This window comes from Strix aluco, chromosome 4 (genome assembly GCF_031877795.1).
Source record: "Strix aluco isolate bStrAlu1 chromosome 4, bStrAlu1.hap1, whole genome shotgun sequence".
NCBI lineage: Eukaryota > Metazoa > Chordata > Aves > Strigiformes > Strigidae > Strix > Strix aluco.
The window spans coordinates 260710-274801 of record NC_133934.1 but is presented as its reverse complement, the minus strand read 5'-3'; the positions used below and the strand labels follow the sequence as shown (position 1 = coordinate 274801).

The window sequence follows — 14092 nt, the reverse complement described above, 5'->3', positions numbered from 1 at the left end:
TGGGGGTGTCCTGCTGTGCTCCCCCCCCGCGACCACCCCCCTGTCTCGTAGCCGGGGGGCCGGACGAACTGGCCGAAAAAATTCTCGGCCACCAGCATCATGTACGGGCTGTGCCGCGTCCCAGACCCCGGCACGGGCGCCCACCGCATCGTCCTCATCAGCTGGGTGAGTTGCAAGGGCCTGGAGGGGGGGGGGCGGGGGGGCGGCTCTGGGCACCCCCCCGCTGCCGGGGTGTGGGGCTGAGCGGTGCCTGCGCTGCCAGGTCGGGGAGAAGGCGCCCGAGCCCCCAGCGCCAGGCGTGCGCCGGGCACCTGCCCGCCATCAGAGCCTTCTTCAGGGTGAGTTTCCGGGGGGAAAAGGGGGGCGCGCGGGACCCTTTGAGGGTGGGGGCCGGGGTTCTGTGCCCCCCCCGCCTCGTCGTGGCTGCCGGCCCCGACCTTTGCAGCGCCGGGCGCATTCCTGGCGCTGCTGACTCAGGCGCCGCCGTTCCCGTTCCCAGCCTTGGCCCCGGATCCAGGGCTGCGGTTGGGCTCCCTGCCCCCCCCCCCCCGCCCTGCCCGGATCTTGCCTTCGCTTGGGGGGATCCTGCCCCCTGCCCCCCGCACACCCCCCATCCCCATATCCCAGCCCCTGGTGATCTGTCTGGGCCCTGTGTCCGGATCTGCCCCCCCACACACACATCTGGATCCAGCCCCACAGCTGGAGCGGGCGAGGGAATGGCGCCAGGATTCCCTGGGGAGGCCGCAAATCATCCGGGGGGGGGGAGGGAAGTGGAACTGGTCGGGGGGGGTGGGGGGGGGCCATGGGTGCTCGGGCCGGGGGGGTGACGCCATCCCGTCTCGGCGGCAGGAGGCCAGCGTGGTGCTGAGGCGCCCGCCGCGCCGAGGAGGTGACGCGGGAGGGGCTGAGCCGCGCGCTGGCACAGCTCGCCCCCCCCCGCCCCCCCCGCCCTCGCCAGGAAGGGGCCCCCCCCGGACACCCCGGAGCTGGTGGTGAGTTGTGGGGGGGGTCACGGGCTGGGGGACGATGTGTGTCCGCCGCGGGACGGGGACCGGTTGAGGGGAGCGATGGGGTCCTCGCCCACCCTCCCCGGTGTGGAGGGGGGGTCCCCGTCTGGGGGTTGCCCCGGGGGTCCTGCCCTGACCCCCCCCCCGCTCCCCGCAGGGCACCAACTACCGCAAAACCAACCCAGCGCTGGAGATCCACCGCACCAAGCGCGATTCCTTCTGGGCACAGGCTGAGGTGGGGGGCGCGGGGGTGCTGGGGGGGGGGGGGTGTCCCCCCCCCGTATCCCCGGTGCTGAGCACGGTGCGGCTGCAGCGCGAGGAGGAGCAGCGGCGGGAGGAAGAGCGACGCCGGGCGCTGGAGGAGCGTCGGCGCTGGGAGCGGGAGCGGATGGAGGAGGAGAGGCGCGAGGCGGCCGAGCGGGAGCTGCGCTGCAGGGAGAAGGAGCGGGTGATCGAGGAGCAGCGGTGAGGCGGGGGGGCCCCCCCACGCAGGACCCCCGGCACCCCCACGGGGGCTCCGAACGTGGACCCCCCCATCCCCTGGCACAGCCCCCGCTTCCCCGTCCCGGTGCCCCCCCCTCCACGTGGCTCCGAGCGCGGAGACCCACGGCAGGGCCCAGGGGCTCCTGCGCCCCACAGCTGCCCCCCCCACCCCAGGCTGGCCCCCCCTGAGCCCCCCGAGCCCCCCCCCGACGCTCCCTGCCCTCGCAGGAAGGAGCAGGCACGGCTGGAGGCTGAGGAGCGGAGGAAGGAGAAGGCGCGATGGGTGAGCGGGGCTGGGGGGGCTCGGGGGGGCCGTGGGGAGCTGGGGGGGCCGTGGGGAGGCTGTGGGGGGCCCGTGGGCTGCCCGGCCACGCTCTGTCCCCCCAGGAGCAGCAGCAGCGGGAGCACGAGGCGGCCATGCGGGACCGTGCCCGGCGCAGCGAGTCTATCGAGAAGGCGGCTGTGAGTGCCGGGGGCCCAGCCCCCCCGTCCTGCCCCCCCCACACCCCCGGCCATGCCGCGGGGCCGTGTCACGGTGACACAACGTGTCATGGTGTCACGGTGCCGTGTTGCGGTACCGTGACGTGTTGCAGTGCTGTGACGTGTCGCAGCGCCGTGTCACAGTGCCATGATGTGTCGTGGTGCCATGTCACGGTGCCATGTCACGCTGCGGTGCCACATCATGTCGCGGTGCCGTGTTGTGGTGCCATGTGACAGTGCTGTGCTGTGCCATGTCACCGTGTCATGGTGCTGTGCCACAATGCCACATCAGTGCCACGTCATGTCGCGGTGCTGTGCCATGGTGCCGCGTCGTGTCGCAGTGCCATGTCGCGGTGCCCCATCATGCCGTGGTGCCGTGTGGCGGTGCCCCATCGTGCCGCGATGCCGCGTGCGGTGCCGTGCCGCGCTGACGGGTGTCCGGGTGTCGCAGGAGGCGGCCGTCCTGGTCTCCCAGCGCTCGCAGAACCCCCGGGATTTCTTTCCGGCAGCGGGAGCGCTCGGGGTCCACCTCCGGCACCCCGCTGCCCCCCCCCGCCCCCGGCACCAGGCCCGGTAAGTGTCCCCGCGGTGTGTGGGGGGGGGGGTCAGTGCCGGGTCTGGGTGCAGTGGGGCAGCAGTGGGGGCCACTGCTGCCCCCCAAGTCCCCCCCCCAGCCCCCCCCAGCTGCTGACCGTCCCCCCCTCCCCGTGCCCAGGTGCCCGGCGGCCATTCCTGCGGTACCAGCGCAGCCTGACGGAATCGGCCTTCATCTTCCGCCGGCCAGACCCACCCCCCTCACCGGACCCCTCCAGCCCGGGGCCTTCAGGGCTGCGCCCCCCCCTAGCCCCCGCCGCCCCCAGCCTCCCCTCCCCAGCAGCCCAGCGGGGAGGGAGACCCCTCCCTGTGCCCCCCCGGGGAGCCCCCCCACCGCCGTGGGCTCAGGCACCCCCCAATTTGCCACCACTGAGACCCCCATGGGGACAGGGACCCTTCCCTGTGCCCCCCCGGGGAGGCCACCCAGCTCTGTGGGCACAGGGACCCCTCAATCTGTCACCACTGAGACCCTCATGGGGACAGGGATACCCCCCAGTGCCCCTCCGGGGAGCCCCCCCAGCCCCGTGGGCACGGGGACCCCTCAATCTGCCCCCCTGAGGAGCCCCCCCAGCCCTGTGATGACAGGGACCCCCCCAGTGTGCCACCACTGGGACCCCCACAGGGGACAGGGACCACCCCCCTGTGCCACCTTGGGGAGCCCCCCCAGCCCAGCCAGAGCAGGGCCCCCCCATGCCACCAGCCCCACAGGGATGCCTCCCTGTGCCACCATGGGGACCCCCCCCCAGCCCTGTGGGAACAGGGGCCCCCCCTCCAGCCAGCCCCACAGGGACAGGCCCCCCCTCTCCCTGTGCCACCTGGGGTCCCCCAGCCCGGCAGGGGGGGGGGCAAGGTCCCCCTCGACTGTGCTTGGGCCAGGGCCCCTGCGCCTCCCCAGCCCCCCCAGGTCGGGGTTCCCTGACAGCACTTGTGGGGCAGAGCCCCCCCTGCCCCAGCAGCCCCCCCTGGCAGCCCCCCCCCGGGCACCCAGGAGGCCGTGACTCTGCCTCTCCCCAGCCCCCCCAGCACCCCCAAGGATGAGGATGGGCCCCCCCTGGACACCTCCCCCCCTCCCCAGCCCCCCCCGGGCATGGGGGTCTCTGGGGCTGCCCCAGGCTGGGACACCCCCCCCCCAGCCCCCCCAGCCTGACCCAGGATCTGCAGCCAGGTGGGTGGCCGGGACCCCCCGTGTGGGGCTGGGGGGGGGGGGGGGGGTGGTCACAGACCCCCGGTGTGGTGCTGGCGGGGGGGTCCCGGACCTCTGACGTGGGGGCTCAACCTGTTCCTCTCCCCACAGGGCCTGGGGGGCACAATGGCATCGGGGGCCACGAGCAGGGGGTCTGGCCGCCCCCCTGGGAGCAGGACACCCCCCCCGGGGCAGGTACGGCACCAGCTGGGGCGGGGGGGGGGGGAGGGGGAGGGGTGTGTCGGGGGGGGGCGGGGGGGGGATGGTTTTGGAGCTGTGGGGCATGGTTAGGTGGGGGATGAGACTGAGGGGGGGGTTCTGGGGCTGAGGTGGGGGGTGGGGGGGTGGGGGGACAAGGATGGGGCTTGGGGGGGTCCCGTGGGTGGGGGGAACCCTTCAGACCCCCCCTCATCTTGCAGGGGGACGAGCCCAGCGACAGCATCCTCCTGCCACAGCCCCTGCACAAAGCCAGGCCAGGTACCCCCAACCCCCAACCCCCCCCCGTACCCCCCCAAAACCCCCCTGTAATGCCCCCCCCGCGCTCATCCCCCCCCCCCCTCTGCCCAGGCTTCGCCCTGCTGCTGGCCCCGCGATGCCCCCCACCCGCAGCTGCCGGGGGGCACCAGCCCCCCCGCCGAGGACGAGGACCTCTCCCCCCACACCGTGTAGCCGGGGGGGGCCCAGCAGCCTCGAGAAAAGAGGGGAGGGGGGGGGCATCCCTATGGCACTACAGCCCCCCCGGACACCCCCTCCCGCACACCACAGACGCTTTCTGCACCCCCACCCGCGCTCACCCCCATCCCCCCATTTGCACCCCAAAAAGCAGCTTTGGGAGGGAGCCGGCGCCCCCCCCCTACCCAGGGGGGGCACCGACCCCCACCCCAGGGAAGCCAGGCCGGGCAGAGAGACCCCCCCACAAACACACCACTCCCCCCAATCAGACACAGCCGCTGTTAAATAAATTTTAATGCATATTAATGAGGTGGCAGCTTTGGGTCCCCGGCCCGGGGCGAGGGGGGGCGGGGGGGGGCCAGGGGTGGTCCCTGCCGGGTGGGTCTGCCCCCCCCGGGAGGGGCGTGGCACCGGGGACAGGGGCAGGTGGCCCCCGGGGTTAGAGGTGAGAGAAAGCAGAGCTGGGGGGGTCCCTGCGCACCCCCCGGGGTTAGACCCCCCCCACTGTATGGGGGGGGGGGCGTTTGCCCTGAGCACCCACCCTGGGGGCACAACCGCAGCCCCCACCCTGTCATGAGGGGGGGGTTCAGCCCCCAGCACCCATCCTGGGGGGGGGGGGGGTGGGAACAGCTCCCCCCTCCACTTTTTTTGGGGGGGTTCAGCCCTGAGCCCACCCTGCAATGGTGGCTTTGCCCCCCCCCCGCGCCCCTCCCCTCCCCTCTCAACCCAGGGTGGCAGAAATTCCAGTTTCTCCCCAAAAGAAGCTGTGAGCCCCCAGCCCCGCGCCCACCCCAACCCGGAGCAAGACCCCACGCTGGGGGCTGGAGGGTGGGGGGGTCCATCCACACCCCCCCCGCCTCCACACCCCCCCCCACACCTCCCCCCGGGTCCTGTGGGTCCCTAGGGCTCAGACCCGGGACTGGAGGGGGCTGGGGGGCGCGGGGGGGGTCGCGCTCGGTGGCCGGGCTGCTGCTGCCGCTGCTGGAGAGCCGGGGGGCGAGGGGTGCGGGGGGGGGGGCGGCCGGCCGGGCCCCCCGCCCCTTCAGGGTGCTGAGCTTGGCGTCCAGGGAGAGGGTGCGGGGTCGGCCCCAGGGGCGGCGGGGGGCGGGGGGGCTGGGGCTGCCCGCACGGCTGCAGCGGGGGGGGCGCGGGGGGGCCCCTCGAAGAGGCAGAGCCACGGGGGGGTCCCCGGCGCCCGGGCCCCCCGCCCGCCGCGTCAGGATGTCGGTCACCGCCTCGATGTCGTCGGCCGGATCAATAGCTGGGGGGAGAGAATGGGGGGGGTCAGCTGGGACCCCCCGGGACACCCACCCTGCTCCTGTGCCGTGGGGACAGGGGACCTGCCGCCCGGGGTGTGCCCCAGGGCCGGGGTGTGCCCCACAGCCGGGACGGGCCCCATGGCCAGGATTTGCCCCATGGCTGAGGTGACCAGCATGTGCCCCAAGGCCGGGCCGTGTCCCACAGCTGGGACGTGCCCCATGGCCGGGATGTGCCCCATGGCCGAGGTGACCAGCATGTGCCCCACAGCCGGGACGTGCCCCAGCGCCAGGGCAAGTGGGACAAGCCCCGTGGCCAGGCCATGCCCCAGGGTGACCGGGCCGTGCCCCGTGGCCGGGCTGTCCCCCCCGGCCGTCCCAGGGGTTCCACGGGCCATGGCGGGGGGGGTCACCCCGCCGTCCCCCCACCCGTCACCTGTCGCTGTAATAGGAGGAGAGCAGAGCCCGGATCTCCGCCGAGACGGCGTTATCCTGCAGCAGGAGCCCTTCGCAGGCGGGGGGGGGCCACGGCCGGGCCAGGCAGGGCTGGAGCCGCCGGAGGGGGGGGACAGAGAGATGGGGGGCACAGAGAGATACAGGGGGCAGAGAGATGGGGGGAAGAGAGATACAGGGGGCAGAGAGATACAGGGGGCAGAGAAAGGCAGGAGGGGGAACACAGAGGGATGGGGGGGACACAGAGGGGTGAGGGGACACAGAGATGGGGGGGCAGAGGGGGGACAGAGGCAGTTCAGAGAACAGCGGCGTTGGGAGGTGCCGGGGCGGCGAGGACGGGCCGCCCGGCGACAGGTTAGCGGAGAGCAGAGAGGAGGGAGACAGAGGCAGAGCCCCCCCGGCCCCCCCGGCCCCCCTCACCCATCTCGTGGTAGAGCGAGCCCTGGCGTGGCAGCACCGCAGGCGCCCGGCGCGGGCGGCGGCACCTCGATCCGCATCAGCTCGTCACAGCACTGCTTCCACTGGCCTGGGGGGGCGGGGGTCACACCGCGGGGGGGCAACGGGGGGGGCACAGGGAAGGGGGCCCACGGGGAGGGGGGTCCTGCTGGGATGGGGTCCCACTGGGTTGGGGGTTGCACAGTGAGGGGGTCCCACAGGGAGGGGGGGTGACCTTCTGGGATTGGGGGCCCCACCAGGATTGGGGGGTCCCACTGGGCTGGGGTCCTGCTGGGATGGGGTCCCACTAGCATTGGGGCTCCCATGTGGATGGGGTCCCACAAGGTTGGGGGTCCCACTGGATTGGGGGGGTCCTACAGGGACTGGGGGTCCTGCAGGGAAGGGCTCCCACTGGGTTGGGGGTCCCACTGGGATTCGGTCCCACAGGGAGGGGGGTCCTTCTGGGATTGGGGGCCCCACGGGGATGGGGTCCCGCTGGGATGGGGGTCCCACAGGGAGGGGGGGTCCCACTGGGATGGGGGGTCCCACTGGGAGGGGGGGTCCTTCTGGGAGGGGGGGTCCTTCTGGGATGGGATCCCACAGGGAGGGGGTCCCACTGGGTTAGGGGTCCTTCTGGGATTAGGGGTCCCACGGGGATGGGGTCCCACTGGGTCGGGATCCCACAGGGAGGGGGTCCCACTGGGTTGGGGGTCCCCGTGGATGGGGTCCCATGGGGTTGGGGGTCCCTCGGGGTGTGGGGCCCCCCCGTGCCCCTCACTCATGTCGTAGAAGTGCTGCCAGAAGGCCTCCATCCAGCGCTGCGCCTCGGGCCGGCTCTCGGCCAGCAGCGTGTGGGTCACCTCCTCGCCGCCGTAGCGGTTGGTGACGGCCATGCCGGGGGGGTGCCCGCGCCCCTCCCGCTCCGTTGCGCGGATCCGGGTCTCCTGCGGCGGCGGGGGAGGCCCTTAGACCCCCCGCCAGCCCCCCCCAGCCCCCCCCCAGCCCCGGCGGTACCTTGTTGACGGCGATGGTGAGGGCCGGCTCCTGCCCCGCCTCGGCCTCGCCGGGGCCGCGGTAGCAGAGGAGGTCGGTGCCGCGCAGGACGCAGAAGAGACGGGCCCCGCTCTGCGCCTCGGCCCCCGCCTGCGCCCGGGCCCCGGTCACCACCGACCCCCCCGGCACCCCCAGCCCCGACCGCACTCCCGGGCCAGTGCGGGGGGTGGAGGCTGCCCCCTCCCCAGAACAGGGGTCCCCCAGTCACTGTCCCCAACCAACGGCCCAGAGACCACCCATCCCTGGCCCTGCCCCCATCCCCATCCCATCCCCGTCCCCATCCCTGTCCCCATCCCCGTCCTGGCGCTGTCGGTGTCCCTGTTCCCATCCCCTCTCCCCATCACATCCCAGCCCTGTCACGTCCTGTCCCTGTCAGTGTCTCTGTCCCCATCTCTGTCCCATCCCACCCCCTGTCCCCAATCCCTAATCCCTATCCTGTCCTCACGGTGTCCTTGTTCTCATCATGTCCCTGTCCCCATCCCTGTCCACATTCCCATCCCCCATCCCGTCCCTGTCACATCCTGCCACTGTCAGTGTCTCTGTCCCCACCCCTGTTCCCATTGTGTCCTTATTCCTATCACATCCCTGTCCCCATCCTTGTCCCCATCTCTGTCCATGGTCCCACCCCGTCCCTGTCCTCCATCCTCATCCTGTCCCTGTCCCATCCCTGTCCCCATTTTGTCCCCATCACATCCCACCCCCATCCCATCCCTGTCCCCATCCCCATCCCGTCCGTGTCCCCACCATGTCCCTGTCCCACCCCATCCCTGTCCCCATCCCCATCCCATCCTGTCCCTGTCCCCATCCTGTCCCTCTCCCCAGCCCCATCCCACCCCCATCCCCATTTCTGTCCCCATCCCGCCCCTTTACCCATCCCATCCCGTTCCCCGTTCCGTGTCCCCAGTGTCCCCGTCCCGTCCCACTGACCTGCAGCCGGAGGAAGCCGCTGGTGACGGGGGTGGCCATGCACCGGGGCTGTGCGGCCAGGCGACAGCACATGCTGCCGTAGAGCGGCAGCCAGAAGGAGCTCTCCTCTGGGGGGGACACACACACGCTCACCTGGGGCACCCGGGCACGGACCCCCACCTGCACAGACCCCCCCCACACCCCGCCGGGACCCCAGACCCCTCTCCCCCCACCCCATCATCCCCCAGACCCCTCTTCCCCACCCCGGGGGGACCCCCAGCCCCATCCCCTCACCCCATCCCCCCTCAGCCCTCTCCCCACCTCACAAGGCCCCCCCATCCCTGTGTCCCCATCCCATCGCCCCCCAGCCCCCTCTCACCACCCCATGGGGTCCCCCCAGCCCCGTTTCCCCCCCAGTCCCCTCTTCCCCACCCCACAAGGCCCCCCAGCCCCAGCCCCTCACCCCATTCCCCCCCAGCCCCCTCTCCCCACCCACAAGGCCCCCCAGCCCCCTCTCCCCACTCCGCGGGGCCACCCCAGCCCCGTGCCCCCCCCGCGCTCACCGTTGCTGGCGATGGCGAGGTCGTGGGTGCGGAAGCCGTCCTGCACCTCGGCCAGGGAGAGGACGGTGTGGGCCAGCAAGTGGAATTTGGGGCCCCTGGGGTGGGGGGGGGAAGGGGGGACAGCGAGTGAGGGAAGGGGGTGACGGGGATGGGGGGGGACACAGCGGGGGACGGGTACTCACGGCACGTTGGGGGCCGGCAGCAGGAGGGGGCCGGTGCCGCCGTTGCCAGGGGGGCTGCCGGGCCCCCCCTCCATGGCCGCGCGCACACCGCTTGCCGGCGGAGCGTCCCAGGGAGGTGCTGAGGCGCGTGGCCAGTTTTTTGGGGGTGCTGCCCTGCACCGCCCCCCCCGCCAGCCCCGCGCTGTACAGCTCCACCTTCAGCTCAAAGTCGGGGCCGGCCTCCGAGCTGGGGGGGGGGCAGAGGAGGGGGGACATGGGATGAACACAGGGTGGCCGTGGAAGTGGGGGGGACACAGGTGGCCGTGGAAGTGGGGGGACACCCCCCTATTCGCCCCACCGCCCGCACCAGGACCCTCCGTGACACCCCAGGGCAGGGGTCCCCCAGGGGGAAGCCGAGGGGGAGTTGGGGGTCCCCCAGGGAGGCAAAGGGGCAGGAGTCCCACCAGGAGGAGGTGGGGGGTCAGGGGTCCCCGAGGGGGATAGAGATTCCCCAGGGGGAGGTGGGGGGAGTTGAGGGTCCCCCCAGGGAGACAGGGGGGCAGGGGTCCCCCGGGGGGGGGGCAGAGGGGTGCAGGTGTCCCCTGGGGGGGACAGGGGTCCCCTAGAAGGAGACGGGGGGGAAAGGGCTCCCCCAGGGGACACAGAGGGGGGCAGGGGTCCCCAGGGGGAGGTGAGGGGAGTTGGGGGTCCCCCCAGGAAGAGGGGGGGCAGGGTTCCCCCAAGAGAGGCAGAGGGGGGCAGGGGTCCCCCAGGAGGGGCTGTGGGGGGGTCAGGGGTCACCCAGGCCCCCCCCGCTCACAAGAGGACGGCGCTCTCGAAGCAGATGTCGGTGAGGGTCCGGTCCACCAGCACCATGGGGGTGTCGTGGATCTCGGCCCCCAGCTGCAGCAGGCAGAACACGGCGCAGCGGTGCAGCTCTGCGGGGGGGGGGCAAGGGGGGTGTCAGGGCCACGGCAGAGCGTGGGGGGACACCGCTCTGCCCCCCCCGCACCCCCACTCACCCCCCTTGTTCCTGAAGTACTCGGTGTCCTTCCACATCAGCGGGATGCGCAGGTCTGGGGAAGGGGGGAAAAGGTGGGGAGCGGCCGGTTGAGTCCCCCCGGGACATCCCCATGGGGACACCCGCGGGCCGCCTGCACCCAGAACACCCCCCCCCCCCATTATGGGGGTGCACCCCAAGCCCCCCCATACCTGAGACGCAGACGGTGCCGCGGCACGGCAAGCGCTCGTCCGCGGGGCCGGCGTCCGAGGGGCTGCGGGCGGAGGGGGCAGGTTGGGGAGCTGCCGTGCGTGTGTCCCCCCCCCCCACCCTGTGCCCCCCCAGCCCCGGGGGTGCTCACCGCCGGGCCGTCCGCCGCAGCACCTGCGCCTCCTTCCTGCGCTGCAGCTCGGCCATGTAGGCCAGGACGCGGGAGTTGCAGACCAGGAGGCTCTTGGCGGCCTCGAGCGCCTGTTCCCGCCGGCTGCAGGCCCCCAGCAGCTTGCAGGCGCCTTCCCGCAGCCGCAGCTCCCGCTCCAGCTTCCGCTGGATCTCCGTGTCCTGGGGGGGGGAAATGGGGGGGGGGGGGAGCTGCCAGGGGGGGCACCTGCTGGGGACTCCCCGCGGTCGGGATTGGGGGTGATGTGGGGGTGTGTGTCCCACCCCAGCGCGGACACCCCTAGATCTTGCAGCTTGGGGGGGGGGGGGATGTCGTGGCTGTGCGCCCCCCCGCTGCACACCGCTCCCCCCCCCCGGACATTGCTGCCCCCCCAAACCAGCCACCAAACAACCCCCCCCCACCCCGCACACACACACATTCCTCGGGGTCGCCCTCCCGGGCATCCCCCCCCCCCCAGCCCCATTGCCCCCCCCAACAGCCCAGTCACACACCCCACAGAGACGGCGTGTACCCCACACGGGAGCCACGAGCCCCACGGATACATTGTGTACCCCACGGGGGAGCCACGTGCCCCACAGATGCCCCCATGCGCCCCACGGATGTGCCACAAACCCCCAGACGTGCCACACGCCCCACGGATACATCGTGTACCCCACGGGGGAGCCACATGCCCCACAGATACCCCACAGATGTGCCACGCACCCCCCAGACGTGCCACACACCCCACAGATACCCACATGCACCCCACAGATACATCATGTACCCCACACGGGAGCCACACGCCCCACGGATGCCCCCATGCACCCCACGGATGTGCCACGCACCCCCCAGACGTGCCACGCACCCCCATGGATATCCCCCTGCGCCCCACGGATTCCCCGCACACACCATAGATGTTCCATGTGCCCCACAGATACAGCACGTGCCGCACGGCCGAGCCACACACCCCACAGATACAGCACGTACCCCACAAATACCCCATGGATGTGCACGTGCCCCACAGATACCCCACGCACCCCACAAGGGAACAACGCACCCCACAGATGTGCCACACGCCCCACAGATACATCACGTACCCCACGGATGAGCCACGCGCCCCACAGATACATCATGTGCCCACGGGGGAACCACGCGCCCCACAGACACCCCACGGATGTACCACGCGCCCCACAGACACCCACGCACCCACAAGGGAATGACGCCCCCCACAGATACCCCACGTGCCCCACGGACACATCACGCACCCCACGGACGTGCCGCGTGCCCCACGGATCCATCGTGCACCCCACGGGGAAACGGTGGAGCCCCAAAAATACCCCACGCACCCCCAAAAATACCCCACGTGCCCCATAGGGGAACCTTCTGCCCCACGGATGTGCCACGTGCCCCCCCCATCCCAGACCCCCCCAGTGGGGTGTTTGGGGGGGACACACCCCGCGCCACCCCCCCAACCCCTCAGCCCCCCAACTCACTGCCGGTACCGGTTGCTGCTCCATTCCCGGTGCTCCCCCCCGCCCCCCCCGCCCCCCCCGGGCCCCCTGCAGTGACGTCACCGGTTGCTATAAATAACCCCCAGCAGCGGGCGCGAGGAGGGGGGGGGCAGCGACAACCGGGAAGTCGCCCCCCCCCCCTCCCCAAAAAAAATCCCCCCCATTCCGCCGTGGGACATCGCGGGGGGGGGAGCGCTCTCCGTCTTCCCTGAACCCCCGTGATCCCCCCCCCCGGAGCCCCGGAGCCCGGGTCCCCGGGGTCCGGGGGGGGGTCACGGGGGTTCCCGGGGCGGGGGGGGGGGGGAGCCCCCCAATTCCTACCTGGAGGCTAATGGCGATTTGGCGGATATAAAGCATGTTGAGATCTTCCAAAATCCGCAGCTTTTCCTGCATCTGGAGGCGTTGCCCCCTCCCTGCCACCTCCATGGGGACCACCGGGACCCCCCCGCTTATTTTGGGGGGGCTGGGGGGGGGGGGTGGTGGAGGAGGAGGAGGGGGGGGGGGGAAATTTCCCGCATCCACCCCAACTGCATCCAGCGCCGCGTCAGGAGTCGGGTTTTTTCTGGGTGTCCCCCCCCCCCCCACCCCAAAGTACGGCTGCGGAGAGAAAAGGGCCCTTTCATCGCCACCCCCCGGGTACAAGGGGCCCCCCCACACTCAGCCCCTCCCTCCTCCCCCCCCCGGTACCGGCCGCCCCCTCCCGCCGAACAACCGGACACTGTGCGAGAAAGGGCAGCGGGGGCGGTTGGGGGGGGGGGAAGGGGAAGACGGGGGGGGGGGCGATAAGGGGGTGCAGGGGACGGGGGGGCGTTTGGGGTGCGGTGGAGGGGGGCACGGGGGGGGCGCAGGGACGGGAGGGGGGGGCGGGGATGGGTGCGGGGGGAGCTGGGGACAAAAAAGGGGGTGCGGGGGAGGGGGGACGGGGCTGGGGGACAGAGCGGAGGGGGGGGACAGGATGGGGTGAGGGGGGGGACACGGGGACGGGGGTTGGGGGCGCAGGGACAGGAAGGAGCGGGGGGGGGGGGGCACCGGGTCGGATCGGGGGGTGCGGGGCGGGGACGGGGCACCGGGACCGGCGGGGGGAGCCCAGGACCGGGCGGTGTGTGTGTCGGTGTGGTCCCCCCCCCCTCTCGGTGTGTCCTGTGTCCTCCCCGCCCCCCCCGGTGACGGCCGCCGCCCCCTACCGGCCCCGGTGGGCGCAGCAGCGCGAGCCGCCCCCCCCCCCGCCGGCGCCCCCCCCCTCCCCTCCCGGTACCTTCCGCCGCTCGCGCTCCGCCGCTCCGCCGCGCGCAGGAAGGCGGCGACCGCCCGCCCCGGCCGCCCCCCCCTCCCTCCCCGCACCCCCCCTTCGCCGATCCTCCGCCGGCTCCGCTCACAGCGGCCGCCCCCCCCCCCCGCCCCCGGCGGCAACGGCGGCTCCGGGACCCCCCCGTGGGCACCGCGACCCCCCCCGCCGTGTGCAGCTGGTACCGGGGCAACCACGACACACCCCCCCCCCCCCGCTCACGTCCACCGGGACCCCCCCGGTGTGTGCCAGGACCCCCCCATGTGCACCGGGACCCCCCCCAATGCACCAGGACCTCCTGTGTGTACCGGCACCCCCCCCCATGTGTACGGGACCCCCTTTACGCGCACCGGGACCCCCCCCCCGTGTCCACCGGGACACCCCCCCTGTGTGTAGCTGGTACTGGGGGAACCAGGACCCCCGCCATGTGCACCGGGACCCCCCTGAGCCTCGTGCCCGGCCACGCGCCCGGTGTGGCGGGGGTGCGGGTTCCGCTCCCCGCCCCCCGGTTCCACCCCCCTCATCCCCCCCAGCCCCCCGCTGCCCCCGCCCCGTGCAGCCGCGGGGGCCGCCGCGCCGGGCTGGCACTGCCGGGGGGGCCGCCGGGGGGGGGCGCGGGGCAGGACCGGCCGGTGCGGCGGGAAATCCCGGCTGGGCCGGGGGCGGCCGGT

General features: G+C 73.1%; 2 protein-coding genes across 2 annotated transcripts in view; one reads left to right on the top strand and one right to left on the bottom strand.

Annotated features, from left to right (window-relative positions):
* Window positions 1-13458, bottom strand: part of RTKN (rhotekin) — a 17404-nt gene extending 3946 nt beyond the window's left edge. The window contains 12 exon segments of the mRNA XM_074821718.1: window positions 7342-7507; window positions 7578-7706; window positions 8544-8650; window positions 9086-9180; window positions 9268-9353; window positions 9355-9493; window positions 10067-10184; window positions 10269-10322; window positions 10459-10520; window positions 10608-10807; window positions 12458-12733; window positions 13392-13458. Coding sequence (XP_074677819.1) covers window positions 7342-7507; window positions 7578-7706; window positions 8544-8650; window positions 9086-9180; window positions 9268-9353; window positions 9355-9493; window positions 10067-10184; window positions 10269-10322; window positions 10459-10520; window positions 10608-10807; window positions 12458-12562 — 1261 coding nt within the window. The 5' untranslated portion in view covers window positions 12563-12733; window positions 13392-13458.
* LOC141922304 (uncharacterized) lies at window positions 100-4725 on the top strand. Its single transcript, XM_074821434.1, is given in 17 exon segments — window positions 100-165; window positions 291-342; window positions 870-952; window positions 954-992; window positions 1165-1242; window positions 1321-1472; window positions 1719-1773; window positions 1878-1952; window positions 2422-2469; window positions 2471-2543; window positions 2686-2775; window positions 2778-3445; window positions 3487-3624; window positions 3626-3676; window positions 3859-3942; window positions 4167-4224; window positions 4315-4725. Coding segments are annotated over 17 exon segments (2211 nt in total). The 3' UTR covers window positions 4716-4725.
* Window positions 13459-14092: the final 634 nt, after the last annotated feature.